We start from the raw sequence: 24,015 nt of genomic DNA on the forward strand, positions 1-24,015 counted from the left end.
GAAAATCTCTTCCTTTCCTGATTTAGTGATCACAGGTAAAATGGTTTGATTGGTGCTCAGAATTTCTCTACTAATCAACACAGACTCTCTGGTATCACTCAAATCTTTCTCAGGCTGTAGTTCTGCAAAACTGCTTTGCTGGTACAAACCTTGAACTGAATTTGAACCACTATGCTACCAGTCAGTTTTTAATGTCTTTAAGTGGCACTATTAAGCTTATCATACTTCAAATAGTTAAAGGGATAGTTCACCCAAATATTAAAATTCTCAACATTTACTCACCCTCATGACATCCCAGATGTGTATGACTTCCTTCTGCTGAATGCAAACAAAGATTTTTAGAAGAATATTTCTTTGTTGGTCCTCACAACGCAAGTGAATGGTGGCCAGAACTTTGAAGCTCCAAAAAGGAGCATAAAAGACATTAAGGCAGCATAAAAGTAATCCATATTTCCATAAACGACTCCAGTGGTTAAATGAAGCAATATAATACAGTTGAAGTCAGAAGTTTACATACATTTAGGTTTGAAGTCATTAAAACTCATTTTTTAACCACTCCACAGATTTCATATTAGCAAACTATAGTTTTGGCAAGTCGTTTTACTTTGTGCGTGACACGAGTAATTTTTCCAACAATTGTTTAAAGACAGATGTTTCGCTTTTAATTGACTATATCACAATTCCAGAGGGTCAGAAGTTTACATACACTAAGTTAACTGTGCCTTTAACAGCTTGGAAAATTCCAGAAAATGATGTCAAGCCTTTAGTCAATTATATTAGCTTCTGTTAGGCTAATTGGAGGTGTACATGTGAATGTATTTTAAGACCTACCTTCAAACTCAGTGCCTCTTTGCTTGACATGGGAAAATCAAAAGAAATCAGCCAAGACCTCAGAAAAAAAAAATGTAGACTTCCACAAGTCTTGTTCATCCTTGGGAGCAATTTCCAAATGCCTGAAGGTACCACGTTCATCTGTATAAACAACAGTATGCAAGTATAAACGCCATGGGACCATGCAGCCATCATACCACTCAGGAAGGAGACACATTCTGTCTACTAGAGATGAACATAGTTTGGTGCGAAAAGTGCAAATCAATCCCCGTACAACAGCAAAAGACCTTGTGAAGATGCTGGAGGAAACAGGTAGACAAGTATCTATATTCACAGTAAAATGAGCTCTATATCGACATAACCTAAAAGGCTGTTCAGCAAGAAAAAAGCCACTGCTCCAAAACTTCCATAAAAAAGACAGACTACAGTTTGCAAGTGCACATGGGGACAAAGATCTTACTTTTTGGAGAAATGTCCTCTGGTCTGATGAAACGAAAATTTAACTGTATGGCCATAATGACCATCATTATGTTTGGAGGAAAAAGGGTGATGCTTGCAAGCCGAAGAACACCATCCCAACCGTGAAGCATGGGGGTGGCAGCATCATGCTGTGGGGGTTATTTGCTGCAGGAGGGACTGATGCACTTCACAAAATAGCCTATATGGCATCATGAGGAAGGAAAATTATGTGGATATATTGAAGCAGCATCTCAAGACATCAGCCAGGAAGTTAAAGCTCAGTCACAAATGGGTCTTCCAAATGGACAATGACACCTCCAAAGCATACCTCCAAAGTTGTGACAAAATGGCTTAAGGACAACAAAGTCAAGGTATTGGTGTGGCCATCACAAAGCCCTGACCTCAATCTGAGAGAAAATCGGTGGGCAGAACTGAAAAAGCATGTGCAAGCAAGAAAGCCTACAAACCTGACTCAGTTATACCAGTTCTGTCTGGAGGAATGGGCCAAAATTCCAGCAACTTATTGTGAGAAGCTTGTGGAAGGCTACCCAAAACATTTGACCCAGGTTAAACAATTTAAAGGCAATGCTACCAAATACTAACTGAATGTAAACTACTGACCTACTGGGAATGTGATGAAAGAAATAAAAGCTGAAATAAATAATTATTTCTACTATTATTCTGACATTTCACATTCTTAAAAGAAAGTAGTGATCCTAACTGACCTAAGACAGGGAATGTTTTCTATGATTAAATGTCAGGAATTGTGAAAAACTGAGTTTAAATGTATTTGGCTAAGGTGTATGTAAACTTCTGACTTCAGCTGTAGGTGTGGGTGAGAAACAGATCAATATTTAAGTCCTTTTTTACTATCAATCTCCACTTTCTCACATTCTTCTTTTGTTTTTTTGTGATTTGCATTCTTCATGCATATCACCACCTACTGGTTGGAATTCGCCAAAGGTGGAGATTTATAGTAAAAATTGACTTAAATATTGATCGTTTCTCATGCACACCTACCATATTGCTTCTGAAGTTATGTATTAAACCACTTGAGTCATATGGATTACTTTTTCGCTGCATTTATGTGCATTTTGGAGCTTCAAAGTTTGGCAACCATTCAATTGCATTGTATGGACCTACAGAGCTGAGCTATCTTCTAATATCTTCATTTATGTTCAGCAGAAAAAAGAAAGTCATACACATCTGGAATGGAATGAGGGTGAGTAAATGATGATAATTTTCATTTTTAGGTGAACTATTGGGTAATTTTTTTAGGCTGTTTTTTTATTTATTTTATTTTATTCATTAAGCAGATGCTTTTTCACAAGGAGTGCTATAGTTATGAATGGGTTAAGGTTATGGTTAGTGTAATCCTGGGTTATCTCTTGTCCCATGTTTCACACACTTAATGCTCTATCCTGGGTTAGCAATTCACAAAGGCATACAGTAATTCACACTGTATACCATTGGCACCTGTTCTGCCTTTAAAAGTAGTGCTAGTCACTTTTCAAAACTTTAAGTGTGAAAAGTTGGCTTAACCCAAAGGCCTATTTGTAGACCTCACATAGGTATAAAACTAACAAAGTCTGTGTAAACGTCTAGCAGTAGTAAAAACGACAGATATTTTAACTGTAAAACATATACGGTGTAAAAGAATAAGATCTAGTTAGTCTGTAATTGCTACAAAGTCTAACGAGTCTTGGTCGCTTGAATCGCCTTTCACGCATAGATTTAGAAGTGTACTACTCACCTCTATGTTCATTAAATTGTATCTACAAAGAAAATAATTGTTCTCCGCGCACAAGACCGACGCTCTCACATTAGTGCGTGCGCGCAGGCTGCATTTAGTCATGCAGATGTGAAGGATCGCGCGGAATGCGTCTTGGCGCACGAGCTTGAGGAGCTCATGAAAGGCGCTCTGAGCGCGAGAACCTCTACAGCCCGTTCATTATGGATTTAACAGCATTTGTGAAGGGAACGGATATACTTTGAACAGAGTCCGCTGGATTCCTGCAAACTAAAACGTAATACTTGGCTAAGAAACGTTAAATAGTCCCCAGAATGTCCGGGCAACATGACCTCTCGCGCTTGGAGCAGCAGGGGAGCGATGACTCGGACATGGACGTGCTGCTCGCGACGCTCTCACCGGAGGAGGTGGAGGAGCTCGAGCGGGAGCTCGTTTACATCGATCCGGATCCGAATGTACCGGTGGGACTCCGACAGCGGAACCAGACGGAGAAACTGCCGTCCCAAGGGTATGACAGAGAGGCCATGCTCGAGTACTGCGAGCGGGAGACGAAAAGACTGATCCGGAGAGAGCTCAGTGCAGAGGTGATGCTCGGAAAGACATATACACACTGCAGTTCATAATAATAAATCATAATACACTGCCATTCGTAATAAACCTTATTGATGGATTTCATTTTTAATTTTCAATTGAACACTTACCAATTTGACAGGTTCGGGCCATTTGCACAATTTAAATTTGGCCAAAGGAATATTTTATTTGTAATATTTTAATTTTTGTAAATATTGGCAAAAGTTGGGCATGGATGGGGAATGAAGACATGAACCTGTGTTCTATCATTCTGTCTCACCGCGGTAAAGATTGCGGTTTGAAATTCAGACTTCGATTGGCTATAAATCCGCTATGCGTTGTCATAGACATGTAAATAATGTTGCATTTGATTCTTTATGATTTGTGAATTCGGATGACATCATCCTCCACCCCGCAACAGGTTACATTTTATGACTCTTCATTTTCCAACTAGTAAAGATGAGAGTGGTTTCAGTCTTCCAGGAGTTCAACTTTTGAAGCTATTTGGATTAGAAAATGAAGAGTCGTAAAATTTAAACAACCGAATGTGGAGCGGAGGATGGTGTCATCCGAATTCACAAATCATAAAGAATCAAATGCAACATTATTTACATGTCTATGACAGCGCATAGCGGATTTATAGCCAATCGAAGTCTGAATTTCAAACCGCAAACTATCTTTACTGTGGTTTCTGTTTCTAATTGTTTAAGTTCTGATCATAGTGTAAAATGTTTACAGATCTCAGGACACCTAGTTGATTGGCTGATTTAGATGCATCAAGGTCCTTGATAATCAGTCCAGTCTTCATGCCTGACATGCTGTCATGGTATCATGTATCAGTATTTTGCTGCAAACACATGGGCCAGAGAGGGACCCAAATTCCCTATAATGTTACCATCATAAAGTACTGGTGGTGATGGGTTGCATGACTTCTGATTTTGGCAGTGCCTTGGAGTGTTTTTCTGTGCTGCACATTTACAGAACACTAAGTCATCAAATGCCACCTTATTAAAGCTTGTGCTTTATGAGTACATTATACCCAAAATATCAGAATGTATCAAAGTTTTATCATCAAGAAAAATCTTAAATAAATAAATAAAAACCTACCTATTAACACCTTGGAGATAACACAGAGGTATTTCAGGGCACAGGTTTATTTCTCTAAATGTCATATTTTACCTACTACTACTGTTTGGAGGTAGGGTAAATGTCTCTTAGTGTGTACATTTTGTATAAAGTCAAAGATCTTTATAAACTTTCCGCATTATGGATATGTTTATTGTACTCTGGTATAAACACAGAATGCTCTGGCCCTTTTGGTGGTTGTATGGGGAGGGCTATTTGTAGTTCAATGTTAAAGGAATAGTTCACCCAAAAATGAAAATGTAATCACCCTCATGCCATCCAAGATGTGTATGACTTTCTTCTGCTGAACACAAAGAAAGATTTTTAGAAGAATATCTCAGCTCTGTTGGTCCATACAATGCAAGTGAATGGTGACTAGTATGTTGAAGCTCCAAATAGCCCATATAGGCAGCATAAAAGTAATCCATAAGACTCCAGATCCAGATCTTCAGAAGCAATAAAAGTGTGGGTGAGAAACAGATCAATATTTAAGTCCTTTATTACTATAAACCTCCACTTTCTCTTTCACATTCTTCTTCTTTTGTTTTTGGCGATTTGCATTCTTCATGCTTATTGCCATCTACTGTGCTGGGAGGAGGATTTATAGTAAAAAGGTATTTTTTTTTCTTTCTCCCCAATTTGGAAAGCCCAATTCCCAATGCGCTCTTGTGGTGGCATAGTGACTTGCCTCAATCCGGGTGGCAGAGGACGAATCTCAGATGCCTCTGCATCTGAGACGTCAATCTGCGCATTTTATCACATGGCTTGTTGATAAAGATTTAACCGCTATAGTCTTATGGATTACTTTTATGCTGCCTTTATGTGCTTTTTGGAGCTTCATATTTTTGGTACCCATTTATTTGCATTGTGAGGACCTACAGAGCTGAAATATTTTTCTAAAAAAATAAAAAAAATCTTTGTGTTCAGCAGAAGAAATAATCCTACACATCTGGTATGGCATGATGTTGAGTAAATGATGAGAATTTTGATTTTTAGGTAAACTATTCCTTTAACTGTGCTGAACTAACCCTTGAAATTACAGATGTTGAATGGATTCACTTGTGTGTTCATTTCAGTAAAATATTTAGATTTTCTAAGTGTATGCAGCAAAACGTGAATAATTGCAGAACAGATGGCATGATTCTGCTGAGATGGTGTTCTTTGTGTTTTTGGAGAGTGGTAATTGAGTTTTACAGGTTTAAACAGGTGCCAATGAAGCACTTGTAATGTAATATACACTCAAGGGGCCACAAACTAGATTTAGCTAAACTCTACTGAGATGTTAAAGTGTTTTTTTGAAATATGATCATTAGGCAACAGAACACACACACACACTGTTAGTGGAGACCTCTCAGAAGTTACTAAGCAACATTGTCCTCTTTATGAACAGTAGTTCCTCCCAAAGCAGAGAGTTCTTAAACTTCATTTTGAAGAACCTCAATATTTCAGTGCCTTGAGATTATCAGTGTATCTTTCTGATATTCTATTGTGAAATTAAGTTGGGACATTGTGTGTGGCTATCTCACAGATGATGTGAACTTTCTGCAGTGTGTTCAAAATACTGACCGAATTGTCACTTCCACAAATGTATTCCATAAAGCAGCTGTAAATACAGTTTATGTTCAGCTTATTTTGCAGTAGCCAGTAGGTAGGAGTCATTTACTTCAGCAATTTGTGAAAGTGTTTTCTTTAAGCCTGGCCTCATTGAAGCTTTGGAAAGAGTCAGATGCTTTGGAAATGTCGAGGATGGCATTCCAGACCTGAACGTACCTCCCTTCGCTGCCTTATAAGGGCACATCTGAGAGTTTTGAGACTTCTTCAAACAATAGCACACAAATCTGCTGAGCACACTCATTCCCTCCTAATGGACACTAAAAATAACTCACAAGGTCCAGCTGGGTCCAACCATTACCTGTAATCTTTCTACATACAGGTTGTTTCCTCTGTTTGATGTCCCCATGGCTTTAATGTTGATATTTATCGATAATGACAACAAAATGAAAGCAAAATATAAAGTATTATAGGATGTAAATACAGTGATTAAGATGTCAAAAGTGACATATATTAAATAACAGATATTTTAATATAACTGGCAAAAGACAAACAACTTTTAAGTTTGATGTGCTGTGGTGAATAATTTATTTTGTGTTTAACACTGAAGGGAGAGGTGAAAGGGGAGGGCAGGAGGAGAGATCGACTCCGCAGGATGAGGAGCAGAGAGTTCTCCAGGTCACAGAGTGGCGACCCTCCAGACAATGACAGCAGAAACGCTGAAAATGAACAGCCCTCCAAAAAGGATGATGAGGAGAGAGCAAGAAAAAGAGAGGATGACTCTAAAGATTCCCTTGATAAAGAAGAAAAAGACAAAGAGAAGATGATGTTCGAAGAGAAGAAAGGAGGGAGGGCCATTAGTAAGACAGAAAGTGGACAAGAACAGAAAAAATCTGGACAAGAACAGAAAGAGAGGGAACGTTCTAGAAAAGAAAGGGGAGGCAGCAAGACTTTGGAGCTTATATCCAAACTAAATGAAAAGAAAGGGGATAAGAAAGAAAGAGAGAGAAAGGAGGAGCAAAAAGTGAGTGAAAACTCAAAAATACGAGGGTTCGTTTCCAAACTGCATGGACATAAAGAAGCTGAGGACCTCAAATTAAAAGACAATAAGGCAGATATCAAGATAAGAGATGAAATCAGAACTAAATCCCTGGACAAACAGAAGAATAGCAGAGAAGGAGGAAGGATTTACTTGAAAGATGGAGAAACAGAGGGGAGGAGGGTCAGAATTCGAAATGAAGAGGAGAAAAGCAAAATGAGGGAGAATGAACGGGAGGATGAGAAACATCCCTCAAAGAGGGAATTAATTGGCACTCAGAAAGAGAGTGAAACCGAGAAAAAGAAAGAAAAAGTTTTAGACCGAATAAAAGAACAAGCTAAATGTTCCAAAAACAATGAGGTGCAGATATCTACCAATTCCAACCATAATGTCTCTGGGAACTGTGATGGTGGGGACAACCATTTAGTTACTGAAGAAGATGAGTCTTATAGTGTAGATGATGATTTGGACAGTGACACTGGTTCTAGCATGTTTGATGACCTACTGGAGCAAGTTCGCAGTGATGACCCTGAACTAACAGAGGTCAATGTCAATAATTCAGATGCCATTAAGACAGACACTCTGATACAGTTTGCAGAGGGTCTCCGTAGCAACACTCATGTTAAAACCTTCTCCCTTGCTAACACAAGAGCGAACGATCATATCGCGTTTGCCATCGCTGAAACTCTACACAATAACTCCACCCTGACTGCCATCAACCTCGACTCCAACCATTTAACGGGCAAAGGCATCCTGGCCATCATCAACTCTCTGCAGCACAACAGTACCCTTATGGAGCTGAGATTTCATAACCAGAGACACATCTGTGGAGGCAAGACAGAAATGGAAATGGCCAAACTCTTGCGTGAGAACTCGTCTCTGCTGAAGCTGGGATATCATTTTGAACTGGCCGGGCCCAGGATGACTATGACGAACATCTTGAGCCGAAACATGGATAGAAAGCGGCAACAACGACTAGAAGCACAAAAACTTGCCAGACAGGACTTCACCCACAAACCCCCAAGTGAAGATAAGAAGAGGTCACCTGACACAGATAAGCCAAGAGCGACTACATCATCCATTCACACTGGGAAGAAAGACTGTAAATTTGCAGCTATTTCCAAATGTACCTTAGATCAGGAAACTCCCAAAGCACTTCCTACCAAGACACCACCTAGACCCCTCCCCTCCATGGTGATAGGAAAGAAAGAGAGGGCAACAGGAAGTAGGCAAGTTCCTCCTCCACCCCCTCCCAGCCAAGCTTTAGTTGTTCAGACCCTGAGGAAATCACTGACCCCTATCTCTCAGAGGAGGCAAGACAGCAGTACAGCTGTCCGACAGACAGAGGGGAATTCCAGAGATCAGCTCCTAGCCTCAATCAGAGACTGCAGCATGAACACACTCAAAAAGGTAAAAGAGGTACACCATGATCCCAATGTGGATGCATGTGTTTTCAACCACATTCAGTAGTCAAACTGTTTTGGACCCCGTTTACACCTGTCTTTAGCACTGTCCCATTTCAAACAGATCACCCAAAATGCATCTTATGCTGCGTTCAAGACATGTCAGAATGAAGTTGAGTGCACAGGAATGCCACCACAAAGTCATCATTACTAGTGGGAAAATCAGGATTTTATATGAGCCCCAACTTTCTGAGTTTGGGGGTGTGTTGATTAAAGAATCATGACAGAAGCAAATTTGTATTGGAAAGAATTTAGTTTTACTTGTGGATTTTGACTGTGAAGTTAAGTTTGTATGCATTTTTGTACTGTTAAAGAAGAATAGTGATAAAGTTTGCCAAAAAAAAAAAAAAAAGAGTCATTTAGCTGGTTTATGAGGCAACTGGCGTGTACAGCAAAACCATATTTTCCATCAAATGTTGCGGTGCGACATACGAGAACGATAAAATAGATAGATAACGCATAAATAACACACATAATGCATGGCTTTGCTCTTCATTTTGTTGCACTGATGCGAAAAAAGCTTCATGTCTTTGATAGTTATTGAAAAAGAAAGAAATAAATAATAAATAGCCAAATGGGTCTTTGTGACTAAAATCACTTTAATGCACATCACATCTTATTTACGACCTCTGACCTTGTAAATACGAACTGTCCAGGAGGAGTTGAATGCAGCATTAAATGGGGATTACACTATGCTTTGAGCATGCAAAATATATTTGGACAGCGCAATGGACTAGAATAAGATGTCATGCTCGAGGGCTTCTGGTTTTAATAAGTAAATCACAAATTACAAATAATATTATATACAAAATGTTAAAATATACTGTCAACTCACTTTCCTGCAACAATAAAAACATGCAGCTTTGAAATATATTTTCTTTGAAGTGAGCCAAGATGTTAAGGTGTGACTTTTTGATCTTCTATTGGTCAAACGTCTTCTCATCATCCAAATTCACAGGTCAGAGCTCACAAAACTTGAACTTCTGTATGCAGTGCACTGCAAACTTTTATACACAGTGTACTGTGATGCTTGCGTTTGGATGCGTTTGAATAGGAGTAAATGGAGTGCGAAGTCTAGTGTGACCGCGGCTCAACATCAGGTGTAAAGGGAGCCATAGATGCCAAAATAATGCATGTCAGTATCAGATTGTTCATTAAACATAACCCTCTTAAAGAGTAAACAAAAAGTAATGAAAACTATTATCATGGAGGTAATCAATCAGTGCTCCTCTCTTTAGGCTTGAATGAAATGTGAAAACTGCATTTTAAAGGCAGTGTTTGCATGGTATGTTTATGTATTTTTTATTTTTTTCTGAAGTGTTTAAATGCTTAACACTCTTCCTCACATGTCTCTCTCAGGTTGAGATCCCAAAGCGGTTGAGATAGCATCTGTTTGGTGTACATGCTAATCCCTTCAGATTACCCACAATCCACAGTCACCCTATCATCATAGGAACCACAGAAACATGAAGATGAGGTTCCCCATTACTGGCTCGCTCTCTATAAAACACAGGATCCTGAGATTCCATAGTTGCTCTTTGTGAGCCTGATATCTCTATTAAACATATTTCTACTAAACATCTATACATTTGAGGTGGGACACAGTGTACTTTCCAGCTGAGTGTGATTTTTCCGTGGACAGTTAACCATCAGTCAACACACTGAAGCTGTGAAGGGCATCTTTTGAACATAAGAACACAATCTCTCTCTCTCTCTCTAATAGGGCATCATAAACACTTTTTTTCTCAGTCAACTTGAGTGAATAGTGTTCATCATTAGTGTACTGCTGTAGTTTACTGAATGTATTATTGTAGAATGCTGTATATTTACATTTCCTCTCACTTCCCGGATGTGATATTAAAGGGAATGAAAACCCATCTAAAGGTTTTGTGTCTTTTCCCAGGTAAATGCTTTTTTCTAAACATGTTTTCCTGTTCATTAGATAAATATTCATCTTTCATTCATACATGTTAACAATACAGGAAATACATCAATAAATTCTGACTTAAATAGATCTTGCCTGAATTATTTGAGCACTACACCACACATCAAGACAGCCTCTTTTCAACCTCAATTTAAATCTAAATCTGAGAAATGTGAGAACTGTTTCATTAGAGGTTGTCTGAATGTTATCTGAATATTGCTGAAAAGGCATCGATTGTGTAAAGAGTGACATTTCTTGATTAATAGATTGATGAAGTAATGAAGTTTTTTAACTGTGTTTTTCTCTAGTTTTTAGCAGTGTTGGTGAAGACTGGAAATGTTTTTGTGGGACCAGAGGAAGAAAGGGGGGATATCAAATGTCCATTCTCAGATAAACACAGTATACACCAAAGTACTTTTGCCGTCATCTCTGTACATCCTCTGAGCATGTTCTGATTAAAACTAATATGATTGATCAGGTCGTCTCAGCTGGAAGATACTTGGTGATGAACAGTGTGAATGCAAACTCCTTTGATATTACAATCAGAAACCTCAGTCTCAAAGACTCTGGTGTTTATTACCATGGACTTTACACACCCATTATTTTTATACTGTACGAACTATAGATTCTATCCCCTAACCCTAAGCCTACTCCTAAACCTAACCCTCACAAAAAACTTTCTGCATTTTTACGTTTTCAATAAAACATTGTTTAGTATGTTTTTTAAGCGATTTGAATCATGGGGACACTAGAAATGTCCTCATAAACCACATTTATAGCATAACACCCTTGTAATTACCAGATTGTAACCTAAAAAAAGTCCTCGTAAACCACTTAAACCTGCCCACACACACACACACACACACACACACACACTTTACCTGCATCAATTAATCTGATTCAAAAGCCCAATAGAGAGCTGATAGTTTAATGAAAGAACAACAAAAAGAGCAAGAACAATAACACTGTATTTACAGCAGATGCAATGTTCTGTGTGTTCACTAGATTATTGGCAGTCATAGGGCACTGTGTGCAGGCCACCTGTCTTAAAGAGAAAAAAGCAGTGTCACTATGCCACATTTCCATTGTTCTTCCAAATTTAGTTATGCGATAATATCTCTGTCTTCAGATTTGTATTTGCTTTAAGTCAGTCTCATCAGGCAATGATTCCTTTTAACGATAAATGAGATTAACATAATTTGAATTATTTGCATGTTGCTGGTACTTCCTGATCCACAAGACCTCAACCAAGTATGGAAACCTCTGCTGTATATGTGTCAGATGAAAGAAACTTCAACACAAGAAATATATTTATATGGTCAAAAGAAAAAGGAAACCAATGATAAATTAAAATAAAAATTATCAGTATTGCATGAAAACATTTGAAAAGTTTGCTTTGTTTTCCAAAGTCAATATAATAACAGTAAATATGTTGAATACACTCAATGTTGTATCTTAACTATATGTACCCTTATCTGTCAGGATCCTGCCACTTCTGCTGTTTTTTTATTTTTTTGTGGCTGGATCCTTACACACATGCTGTGTGTGAGCCCATGGTTTACCTTGTTATTAGTTAATTTGTCCCACCTGTCTTCTCTAGTTACCCTCCTTGTTTGCTCCCCCATTTAATCTCCCCTATTTAACCTTTCTGGGTTTTTTTGTTTTGTTTTATGGCTCTTTGCTTTGCTTATAAACTAATTTTGCTTGAGATCTGCTATTGAGCCCTTGGCCCTTTCTACAAACCTTGACACTTATCTTTCTCTTTTTCCTGCTCCTAAACTTTGGAAGACTGTCATATCAATAAAGAAATGATGGTAGTGTAGTCTGAATGATCCACCAAAAGGAGACTATTCTTCTTTATTCTACTGTATATTAATGTGATAACTCAGCACTGAGGGTGAACTGTGGTTCAGAAACGTGAATCAAAAACACTCGGAAGGCTAATCTAATGTGAAATTATATAGTCTTTACATGCAGTTCCATATTTGGTTCTAATGTTAATGTTTGTATCTGTATTATAAGATAATTGCTGTAATTGTTGTTTGCAGTGTAACCGAGCCATCCCTCCGCCAACTTTTGAAATGTCAGTTCACCATTTCCTGGGTGAAAAAGCAGTTGCTCTGATGCCCATTTGGTTTTGACTCTGTTGCAGAGCATTTGTGGTGTGTGTGGTCAAAGTGTGGAAAATGTTGCTATTATACATTTCCTCAGTTGCTCACCTAATAGGCAACTACCCCTCAGCTTTGGCCTATGAATGTATGTGTGGCACATCATAATCTAGCATATACAAATCAGTCAAAAGAAAAGGCCTATTATAATTATCTATGTTTGAATCCTTATTTCTGTCGATTGGTTGGTGGTCTGCATCTGATCAGTAAGTTCTGACCCTTACACTGATTTTGGTTAAAAAAAAAAAAATCTGATTTTTATGGGTTGTTGGTCAAAGTGCTCATGTGTCAGTTACCTTTGTGATCAGAGGAAAAAGCTTTGATGTCCAAATTATGCAATAATAATATGATCCTTTATGATATTTTAGTGTCTGTCAATAAACAAGTATTTGGTTGGACAATAAAAATAAATTTTATTCTACCTACATCTCAGTCTCTCCTTAGCTGAACAGAATAAAATATATTTGCAAACTCTCAAAACCTCTAAACCGAGCCTTGCAGAACAGTCACCAAACAGAACTGATACCTGTACAGATGTTCAAGGTGATTCCATGACTGCGGTGCCATTTACGTCCCACTGACTTTACGTTTGCCATTATGGATAAAGTAAATTTAAACCCCATTTTAGAATGAATGTAAATGACCTTCATGATAACATACATGGAAATTAAAAAAAACAACTATCTACAAAGCTGAAAAAACAAAATGTTCTCCTGACTCTCCACTCTGTGAATACACTTTAATTGAAATTTTTTTATTTTTTTAAATCAATATTATTATTATTATTTTGTAGCTTCATTTGTATTATGCTTAAAACACATTTGGTCATGAGTAATTCATTATTAGTGAGAAGAAACTTACATTTTGGTTGTGTTCATTACATTGACTCAACCCTGTTACCCGAACACATTCACCCCTATTAAATATTTAAAATATACCACAAATCACATGTTCAGCAGGAAGTGACATCACCTTAATTTTCTGAATGCCATGGCAAGACAATAGGCAATTTCTCTCATTCTTTTTTTCTTCTTCTGTGTTTTCAGAGATATTGTGACCTTTACAGAGGAGGTACTGGTCAAATTTAAACACTGTTCCCTAAATTATAGATTAAAATAATTTATTATTAATAACACCAGACTCACCACAACAGACATTATCACCACATGGCACCACCTGGAGATTGGCATAATGGCAGTGTGTACTATCTCCCTGTTGGCCTTTACCATGGCCATGGAAGTGATAATAAGAGCCTCCAAGTGGGTAGTGGGTGGCGAACTTTTGAAGTCTGGAGTCCGTTTACCACCCATCAGGGCCTACATGGACGACATGACAACCGTGACAACAACAGCACCTTGCACCAGACGCCTTTTAGAAGCTTCAAGACAACATCAATGGGGCCAGAATGAAAATAAAGCCATCCAAATCAAGAAGCATCTCTATTATCAAAGGCAAACTCACAGAGCAAAGGTTTTTATTGATCAGGAACCAATTCCAACTGTGTCAGAGAAGCCAGTAAAAAGTCTTGAAAGATGACTACTGACCATCTATGACATCTCACAAGAGTTGAGAAGGTGGAAAAGATGATCTGCTCTTATGTGAGGAAATGGTTAGGCCTCCCTCGATACCTGAGCAGCATAAGCCTGTATGGTCAAGGGACACTCGAGCTGCCTCTCTCTGGCCTCACAGAGGAATTCAAATTCACCAAAGTGAGGCTAGAGATGACCCTTCATCACCTTCACAACATTGGAATAGTGTAGGTCAGTCCTCCCATCACCATCAGGAGGAAAAGAGTATGTCAGTCCTTCCATCACCATCAGGAGGATAGGAGTAAAGGAGAGGCACTTTGGACTTTATCATGTCCTGTGTATCTGAAAACAACACAAATAAATACATTTTATGTGAATCTGTTGAATGTCCTCAGTGTCAAAACTTAAACCCTGTTACTTTCAACCCTGTTACACAATCAAGATTAACAGGGTTGAGTAACTGTAAAAAAAAAAAAAAACTTTCTAAAGATTTATAGTTTGGGCCCAAGAAGATGGAGAGTATGAAAAAGAGGGCAAAGTCAGAGAACTCAAACACAGTAAATTGAGCGAACAGAGACCAAGTCTTACTCCATGCTCAACCCTGTTACCCAATGTTCAATCCTGTTATGTGGCATTCAACCCTGTAACTACATTTTTTTTAATCAAAATATGAAAAAGAAATCACTCCTGTTTTTCAATCACATTTAGTCCATATTTATTACTTTAATAAATAAAATGCCACAATGTTTTTTTATTTTTTATTATTTTGACATGTAACCATTGATTTTATAAAAAGTAAAAGTTTATAGAGGGAAAGATATGTACTTAACTGTAAATTTGTTTATAGAATACTTGATGTTATGAAATGCCAAATATGATGCGCCCTTTTCTGAAGTGGGTATTTTAAATAAGCAATATCTTAATATGTCACTCAAAAAAAGCATCTTGCTGTCTCAAAAGTATTTGCATAAGTTGACAAATTTTGCCTTATTACTTTTGGCCTGGAATCTACTTGACATAGCTAAAAACCCCATGTGGGACTTTTACCCCAAGTGAGGGAGCGTACCCCAGGTGTGGGGTAAAAGGCCCCCTCACCACCATTTAAAAAAAAGAATTGTATTCCAAACCTTCTGTTATTATTTCTTTTCACACAAATTATGTGCTCCATCATTATTCAATAAAAAGAAATGGATTTTCCTGAATCTTGATACATTTTATGGCCAGAAAAAAAACTAGCTAATATTTTTTAATAAAAGGTGTGCCTTTAGCCTTGTTGCACCCTACTAAGGTTTTCTGAGTAAGTTTTTTTTTTTTTTTTTGCAGTTGGTTTGACATCTTTGGAATTAGAAAAAAAATGGAGTATTATAAAACTGGTTTGATGTCATAACTTCAAATGGTTAAAAAAAAAAACAGTTTTGAAATGTAAGCCTTGTGCCATGCTAAAAACATCTGTTTATGTACTGTATATGATTTGGCGCCTTGATTTGAACAATGCAGAGAGTTAAATGGGTTTTATTCCGAATATCAAACGCATGTCAAACATAAAACCAACTTTACCACAGTCTGTCTGACCCAAGATGGTCTAATGGTCTGACCCACAAAGATTACTGGACAGTTTCTCCTCCATATACAGTTTTAAAATATATGAAACCTGGTTCTTGGAACTCTTGATGGAGACCATACCAGTTAAGACACTTAAAATGAGTGTGTTCACGTGTGGATATTGAACTGCTTTTTTAAGAGAGTAAATTCGTTTTGTCAAAAGGTACGTCATTGAATGACTAAAGAAATTTACATCCTTATATAATATTTTCCATGAATAAATAAAAGCAGTTTATATTCACGTTGCCTCTTTAATCCGTAAATTATTGCACGTGTCAGACCAGCCATCCGCGCAGAGAGTGATGTCTCTTAATTTGCAACACTAAAGCATCATCGGCTGAAATGTGTCAATAATAGGCATATACTCTTAAATTACTTCCATTTATGAAAATAATAATAGTAGTTTTATAAGTTTAAGAAAATGGTTGTTTGCGAATAATAGAAAGGCTGGTTGGTCTAGCAGTAGCGTAATCGTAACCGTATGAATAGACCCGGGTTCAATTTCCCAGTAAACATCTGTCAATTAAATTTAGATAATAATATCTTTTACTTTTCAAAGGTTCTGTGAATGACAATGTCATATATTTATGATTATCCATGACACTGCCAAAAGTTGATTGAAGTGCAATTTTGTTTTTGTGTGGAGACGGAAGAGCATGTACAAAGGCCAAACTGACCAATGATAAATGATACTCTGAGAAAGCATGAGAAAGTTCTTCAGAAACAACGATTTTGTTTGTTTGGCAAAATCTTAAGGGCTTAAGATTTTATCTTAAAAAAATATTTGACAATTTAAAAAAAGCCTGTAAACTAGACAGCATAGTTCATAATTTTCTTCTCAGTAATTCAACCATTCTCAGATTTTCAGTAGGTTAAACTGTGATTACTGGCTGTCAGATTCAGTTGAAATTTTGATAGATTTGTTTAAAACAGTGTAATAAATTGTGTCTGTGTTTTACAAAATAGTTTTCAATAGACCTATTAAAAGTACATCATAACCTGCAGCAAAGATACAATTGCACTTGATGAACCAGGATTTGAATCCAGGTCGCTGAGTGATATATCAACATGACTTACCACTGAACCAGCATCCCAGCTCTAATTAATAGATCACTTTGTTAATTTTAAATGGTAAGACAAAGTTACTCAAACTACCATGGTTAATTAAGCCATTATTCATTATAAAGAAGAAAAATAAAAAAAGCAATTGAAAGTATATTATTGACAAACATCAGCATCAGCCTGATGCTTTAGTGTTGTATATAAAAGAATTCCACTTGTGATTTACTGCTCTTGACAAGTGTAATCACCAGTTCCCATTCAAACCAATGTCCCACGTTACCATGGGAAACCAGATGTTACCCTGTGAAACCGTTAAAATCACTCTTAAAATTGTGTCAAATTCATTAGAACAGACATCGATTAAACAAATCTGTTTAATAATGATACCAAACAATTTTATAATGTGCAAAACGCCTTTTCTTTACTCACTTACAATTCACATTGAACGAATCTGCTGAAAGGGCAAGTAAAATTATTCACATGCACGCGCACATCCCCAGTTAACATGATCCCCAGTTGATCCGTAACACCGGAGTCGAAGAGCGCGCGGCGGGACACGCGGACACGGTGAGTGGTTTACAGTGAAGGCAGGGAACCCTGAACCACTGCTGTAAATTGTTTTGTTACTTTAGAGTATAATACAGCGAGTCCCCGGTTTTGGGGGGAAGACCGGAGAATAGAAACTCGCGCAATGAACCTGCTAACGTGCTAGCGCGTGCTAATGAGCCGCAGGCCGGTCTGTAGACGGCTAGCATTGTCACCGTGTGGTTGGGCAGAATTAAAGCGCACAGCAGCGCCGCTACCCAGAGAAACTCGCAGGAAACGCCGCTGTTTTACAGGTCGCGGTCCCTCCTGTGAGCGTATGAATTAACATACCTGTCCACGGTGAAGTATTTGATCCGCGCGTGTTATATATTAGTTACTGTGTGTTGATGAATATGGGAAACCACTGATGTATAAACTGCGCATCTATGAACATATGCACTTCTAGTACACACACTTGCAAACACAGCTAACTTTGACTCGTCAAGTGACAACAGTGACTATAAATCATCAATGTAATCAGCTTTACGGCCATTAATGTAGTGTTAATGTTTCAGCAGTTCTGATCTTACAGAATTGGAAGAGCTGCGGTCTGTGTTTTATTGCCAGATTAAAGAAAGTCAACAGTGTTGGTGACACTGAAACGTCATTAAATCGTTATCTAGATTATATTACTTTTTGAAAGTCTGGAATGATTTAGAAGCAAATTTAGATTAAACAAAAGATATGTTTCATTCTCACTCACCCTAGTGATAGTTAAGTAGACAGTCTTCAGCAGTGTATGGCACGGTCTTCTGTCATTTAAGATACTTCCCTCATTTTGGAGACATACACTGATGAACCAAAACATTATGACCACTCACAGGTGAAGCAAATAATGTTGATGGTCTCCTAACAAAGTCACATGTCGAGGTCTGGGCAGATTAGATGGTAAGTGAACCATTAGTTCTTGTAGTAAACGTGTTGAATGCAGGAGAAATGGGCAGGAGTAAAGACCTGAGCGACTTTGACAAGGGACATTGATATGGCCAGACGACTGGGTCAGAACATCACTGAAACAGCAAGGCTTGTGGGGTGCTCCTGGTCAGCAGTGGTGAGTACCTACCGACAGTGGTCCGAGGAGGGACAAACCACAAACCGGCGACAGAATGTTGGGCGCTCAAGGCTCATCGAAGTGTGAGGGCAACGAAGGCTATCCCGTATGGTCTGAACCGACTGAAGGTCTACTGTGGCACAAGTCACAGAAAATTTTAATGATGCTTACGGTAGGAATGTCACAGCACACAGTGCATCACACTAGGGCTGTCAAATTAAAATTCAAAATTTTAATATCGAATTTAAGAAAAAAAAATCAAATTCGAATGCTAAAACTGTGCATTCGAATTTAGGATGTGTGACAAGAACTGACAATGACTTCAGATCGATTGCATTCTCGTGCCAAAAAAAAGAGGCTATACACAGCGCAACAAATACAGTTTAACAGAAAGCAAGTGTTTTTAAAGTTCTTTTTAATTAGACACAACATCTAATAAACTGTGCTCCTGCACGAGACGCTGAATAAAAAACAAAGCGAAACAAAAATGTTCGTCTAGCGCACGTTTACGTGGACAAACAAATGGGTGGTTGTCAAAGTGTTCGGTGTGAACAGCCTCTTACAGTTGGTGGAGGTACTTGGCCATTGTGTCTTGCTCTCTTATAAGCGTTTCTCAGATTAAGTAGTGAGTTTTTTTTAAACGCTTTGTCAGGAAAGATGCTCAACTTGGAAATGTGTCTCCCGAGATCCTCGCGTTCGGTTCCATTCTGTTGTGTTCTGTCTGTTTGAACAGCCCCCAGGGCTCATAAGGTGGGTTTCCATCCAACTATTTTTATGCGCATTTTGAAATTGCGCATTAGAAATCCTGAATGGAAATGCTTGGTATGCTTATCAATTTTCTAAATTCTCTTAAAATATCATTTTAAATGTAAAAATTTTAAAATGTGATTTTCTAGAGTTTCGCATTAGTTAAAATGCATTAAGGTGATGGAAACAGTTTATTCGCAAAGCGATGACGTGTTTTGACTATTCGTGCATGTTATTAGTGTGCGAAAGCTTGATGTGACTAGCCCTCCGAAAGGTCCGACCTTGGCACACAATTATTTGAACATAGCGCTTGTCATTTGGAAGTGTTTAACCCACAGCTGGTTGATAAAGTGGGTCCTCACAATCCGCCAGAACAGTTTTGAGAGCGGTGTGTGGGCATCGCAGCTATTTCAGCACACATTATATCAGATATTACACTTATTCTGCAGTGTCTTGTGGATGCATTTAATAAAATGAGGTACTTGCTCCAGTCTTGCAAATAAAGCAGGGGCAGGTCATTCAGCTGCTCCCTCATGATAATGCGCATTACGTAGTGGATGGAAATGTGCAACAATTCTTATTTTCTTTAGTGTAATTTTTAGAAATGCACTTAAAAAAATGCTAAACATTTTGGATGGAAATCCAGCAATAGTCTGAGCTGCTTCACCACGAGTTCAGCTGAAATCCATTGCTATCTGGGAATATTGCTACCCTACATACAACTGTAATGAATAAACAATGTGGTATTTCACTGTTATTAAGAAGCTTGTGTCTGGGGTTGTATACTGTGGCATCAGTTGAAGTGTTACAGCATGTGTACTGGTTATTGAAGCGCCCCCCCCATTTGAAAATATGGACCGACTAAAACTTTGTATTTTATGCACATTAGTTGAAAATGAAATGCTCTTTATTTATTTTTATATAAACAGCAAGGAATGCTCTTTGCAACAGTGTAACATGGTGCTGTATGTTTTATGTACACAATGCACCCTCAAAATGTCAATTTAAAAATTTGAATTTTTAAAATATTTAACGTAAAAATTCGAATTTAGTTTCTCTACCCATTTGACAGCCCTACATCACACCCTTCATGGCAATGGTATTCCCTTATGGCAGTGGACTCTTTCAGCAGGATAATACGCCCTACCACACTGCTGCACACATTGTTCGGTAATGGTTTGGGGAACATGATGAAGAGTTCATGGTGTTGCCCTGGCCTCCAAATTCCCCACATCTCAGTCTGATTGAGCATCTTTTGGATGTGCTGGACCGACAAGTCCGATCCATGGAGGCTCCACCTCGCAACTTACAGTACTTGAAGGATCTACTGCTAATGGTTTGGTGCCAGATACTACAGGACACCTTCAGGGTTCTTGTAGAGTCCATGCCTCGTTGGGTCAGCGCTGTTTTGGTGGCACACGGAGAACCAACAGCATATTAGGCAGGTGGTCATAATGTTTTGGCTAATCCGTGTACGTGATGCTGTTAATGGTTTTGGCTGCATGTCATTCCAAAGTATACCAGTGGCAAGTAAACCTGGACACTGATTCCCTATCAAGAAATAATTCCTAAATATGTGTTTGTGGTCATCAATATTTATGTATTGCAGACAGTCAGACAGCTCAATAAACATGCAGGCTTTGGGCTTCTTTTCCAGATCAATCATTATACCAAAGTCTTGCATTAATGCTGGATCTGCATTTGGGGATTAGTGTCTTCAGGGTGTAGGGCTTTCTGTTGTCCTGTCTAGGGCTACATTCACACCACTGCAGAATGTGACACAAATCTGAATCCCCCCTTCACATGTGAGACAAATGTGTTATTTGAATGACATTTTAAAATCACATCTGAGACACTTTCATATTTGGAAATAAATGAGATACTGTATTATCTGATTTTTTCCAATGTGCCTTCACTGTAAACAGCCAGGTCGCATTAAATGTGATTTTTTTTTTTCATAAATCTAACCCATTCGTCATGTGTGTGCTTGATTTGACCCTTCAATAGCCCGATTATGGTTTAAAGCTTTTATTTGTGATTCATATCTTTTCTAGTTCACACATTGTTAATTTTTAAGGTTAAAATAATAATAGGCTTCAAGTGTTGGGTTCAGTTTAGATTACACTAAGTAAAATAAATAAGTGGTCTTGTGTCACTTGAAAAGGGAAAAATTCTTGGCTATATTTTTAAACTGTTTCAAAATGTGAACGTGTCAATGTAAATCAGAGATAAGTTAAATACATTTAATTAAGGAACTTAAAATTATATCCACACAGGAACACAGTCTTTGCCAGTTCTGTTGTTCTTTTTATTGTGTCTTTCACTGTCTGAATCATTATTGAACTGATTCGATTAAGTCAAAATTAGGTTTTGGCCTGCATGCCTTGTGAGTCAATGGATCTGTATTGTGCAATTTGGTTCTGATGTTTCGCTAGGGTAGGGTGTATTCAGTTTAAATAGGAAGTGAGTGGAATAAGAGTCAGGACAGAACAGTTTGACATAATTCACCTTTGTGGAGAAAATGTGACTGTAGAGGCTTATGTCTTTTTGTTGCTTTTAGTCATTAGCATTGAAGGATGAACAATGATGATAATTTTGATCTTAACAGAAGTGCAACTTCTCCAAATGTCTTGATTTAAGCCTCTTTTCCCAGATTTGAATTGTTTCAGGCTGAATGAAATGGTGCAAAAGCCTAGCATCTGGTGGGTCTGTATCCATTAGATAAGATTCCTTTTTATTAACTTTGATACATTTCCATCCTTTATCACAGTGGAATTTAAATTGCATCCTGACTGATCTCAAATAGCCAACAAAGTCCTCAAACTCTGGTTGGAGATAAACAAATAGCTGTGTGTGAGAGTGAGAGTTCCCCTGTTGGCAGCACTATCAGACTGTGAGAAAAAGACCCTAAACGTTGAATAAATATGGTGTTTGTTCTTTTGGAGATCTTGGAACAGACCTTAGAACTAGGCCTATATACTTCCTCAAAGCCAGAAACCACTTGAATGTTTCAAACTGTCAGTACACTAATGAATGATGTGTGTGTGTATGTGTGTGTATGTGTGTGTGTGTGTGTGTGTGTGTGTGTGTGTGTGTGTTTGCGCTTTGATTTAATTTTACAGGCTTCAGCAGAGAGACCAACCATGCGTGAATATAAGCTTGTGGTCCTTGGCTCTGGGGGCGTAGGGAAGTCTGCACTGGTAAGTTTAACCTAAATCTATTGGCAACAAGTATAACAAGTATAGTTGCTTTTTCTCCTTTGATTAGTCTTCATCAGTCATTTTTATGGTTATTTGGACATAAAGTGAATATATAGTAATATATATAAATATATTAAAGAAAATATATAGTGTGGATTAGATGTTTTGTATCCAGTCAAGACTTAGAGAAACTTGTTCATGCATTCCTCACCAGTAGGGTGGACTACTGCAATGAACTCCTCACCAGCCTTCCCAAAAAGACCATTAGACACCTGCAGCTCATTCAGAATGCTGCTGCCAGGATTCTCACACAAACAAAAAAAAAAAAAAAAAAAATCAGAGCATATTACTCCAGTCCTCAGGTCTTTACACTGGCTTCTAGTTACAGTTGTGCTCAAAAGTTTGCATACCCTGGCAGAAATTGTGAAATTTTGGCATTGATTTTGAAAATATGTCTTTTATTTAAGGATAGTGATCATATGAAGCCATTTATTATCACATAGTTGTTTGGCTCCTTTTTAAATCATAATGATAACAGAAATCACCCAAATGGCCCTGATCAAAAGTTTACATACCCTTGAATGTTTGGCCTTGTTACAGACACACATTTATAATTAAATGGCAATTAAAGGTTAATTTCCCACACCTGTGGCTTTTTAAATTGCAATTAGTGTCTGTGTATAAATAGTCAATGAGTTTGTTAGCTCTCACGTGGATGCACTGAACAGGCTAGATACTGAGCTATGGGGAGCAGAAAAGAACTGTCAAAAGACCTGCGTAACAAGGTAATGGAACTTTTATAAAGATGGAAAAGGATATAAAAAGCCTTGAAAATGCCAATCACTTCTGTTCAATCACTTATTAAGAAGTGGAAAATTTGGGGATCTCTTGATACCAAGCCAAGGTCAGGTAGACCAAGAAAGATTTCAGCCACAACTGCCAGAAGAATTGTTTGGGATAAAAAGAAAAACCCACAGGCAACCTCAGGAGAAATACAGGCTGCTCTGGAAAAAGATGGTGTGGTTGTTTCAAGGAGCACAATACGACGATACTTGAACAAAAATGAGCTGCATGGTCGAGTTGCCAGAAAGAAGCCTTTACTGCGCCAATGCCACAAAAAAGCCCGGTTACAATATGCCTGACAACACCTTGACACGCCTCACAGCTTCTGGCACACTGTAGTTTGGAGTGACGAGACCAAAATAGAGCTTTATGGTCACAACCATAAGCACTATGTTTGGAGAGGGGTCAACAAGGCCTATAGTGAAAAGAATACCATCCCCAATGTGAAGCATGGTGGTGGCTCACTGATGTTTTGGGGGTGTGTGAGCTCTAAAGGCACGGGGAATCTTGTGAAAA

At 38.1% G+C, this 24,015-nt stretch overlaps 2 protein-coding genes across 5 annotated transcripts in view; both read left to right on the forward strand.

Annotated features, from left to right (window-relative positions):
- Window positions 1–3,192: 3,192 nt before the first annotated feature.
- LOC127424246 (leiomodin-1-like) lies at window positions 3,193–10,787 on the forward strand. The gene is made up of 3 exons (XM_051669252.1): window positions 3,193–3,624; window positions 6,897–8,735; window positions 10,148–10,787. The coding sequence occupies exons 1-3, from the start codon at window positions 3,355–3,357 to the stop codon at window positions 10,172–10,174; spliced, it is 2,136 nt and encodes a 711-aa protein (XP_051525212.1). The 5' UTR covers window positions 3,193–3,354; the 3' UTR covers window positions 10,175–10,787.
- Window positions 10,788–17,552: 6,765 nt separating this feature from the next.
- LOC127424268 (ras-related protein Rap-1A) overlaps window positions 17,553–24,015 on the forward strand; it is a 34,561-nt gene continuing 28,098 nt past the window's right edge. For all 4 annotated transcript variants that reach the window (XR_007894437.1, XR_007894438.1, XM_051669290.1 and 1 more), the window contains exons 1-2: window positions 17,553–17,640; window positions 22,579–22,656. Coding sequence is in view for 2 of the 4 variants with exons in the window: in XM_051669290.1 (XP_051525250.1) it covers window positions 22,600–22,656 (57 nt within the window). In the remaining 2 variants the exon portion in view is untranslated. The remainder of the gene's footprint in view (window positions 17,641–22,578; window positions 22,657–24,015) is intronic.

The sequence above is a fragment of the Myxocyprinus asiaticus genome, chromosome 33 (genome assembly GCF_019703515.2).
Source record: "Myxocyprinus asiaticus isolate MX2 ecotype Aquarium Trade chromosome 33, UBuf_Myxa_2, whole genome shotgun sequence".
Taxonomy (NCBI): domain Eukaryota; kingdom Metazoa; phylum Chordata; class Actinopteri; order Cypriniformes; family Catostomidae; genus Myxocyprinus; species Myxocyprinus asiaticus.

Coding starts and splice junctions, on each gene's coding strand:
- LOC127424246 (XM_051669252.1), top strand. CDS start 3,355: ATGTCCGGGCAACATGACCTCTCGCGCTTGGAGCAGCAGGGGAGCGAT. Junction 3,625..6,896: donor GGAGAGAGCTCAGTGCAGAG/GTGATGCTCGGA, acceptor TTAACACTGAAG/GGAGAGGTGAAAGGGGAGGG. Junction 8,736..10,147: donor GCATGAACACACTCAAAAAG/GTAAAAGAGGTA, acceptor TGTCTCTCTCAG/GTTGAGATCCCAAAGCGGTT.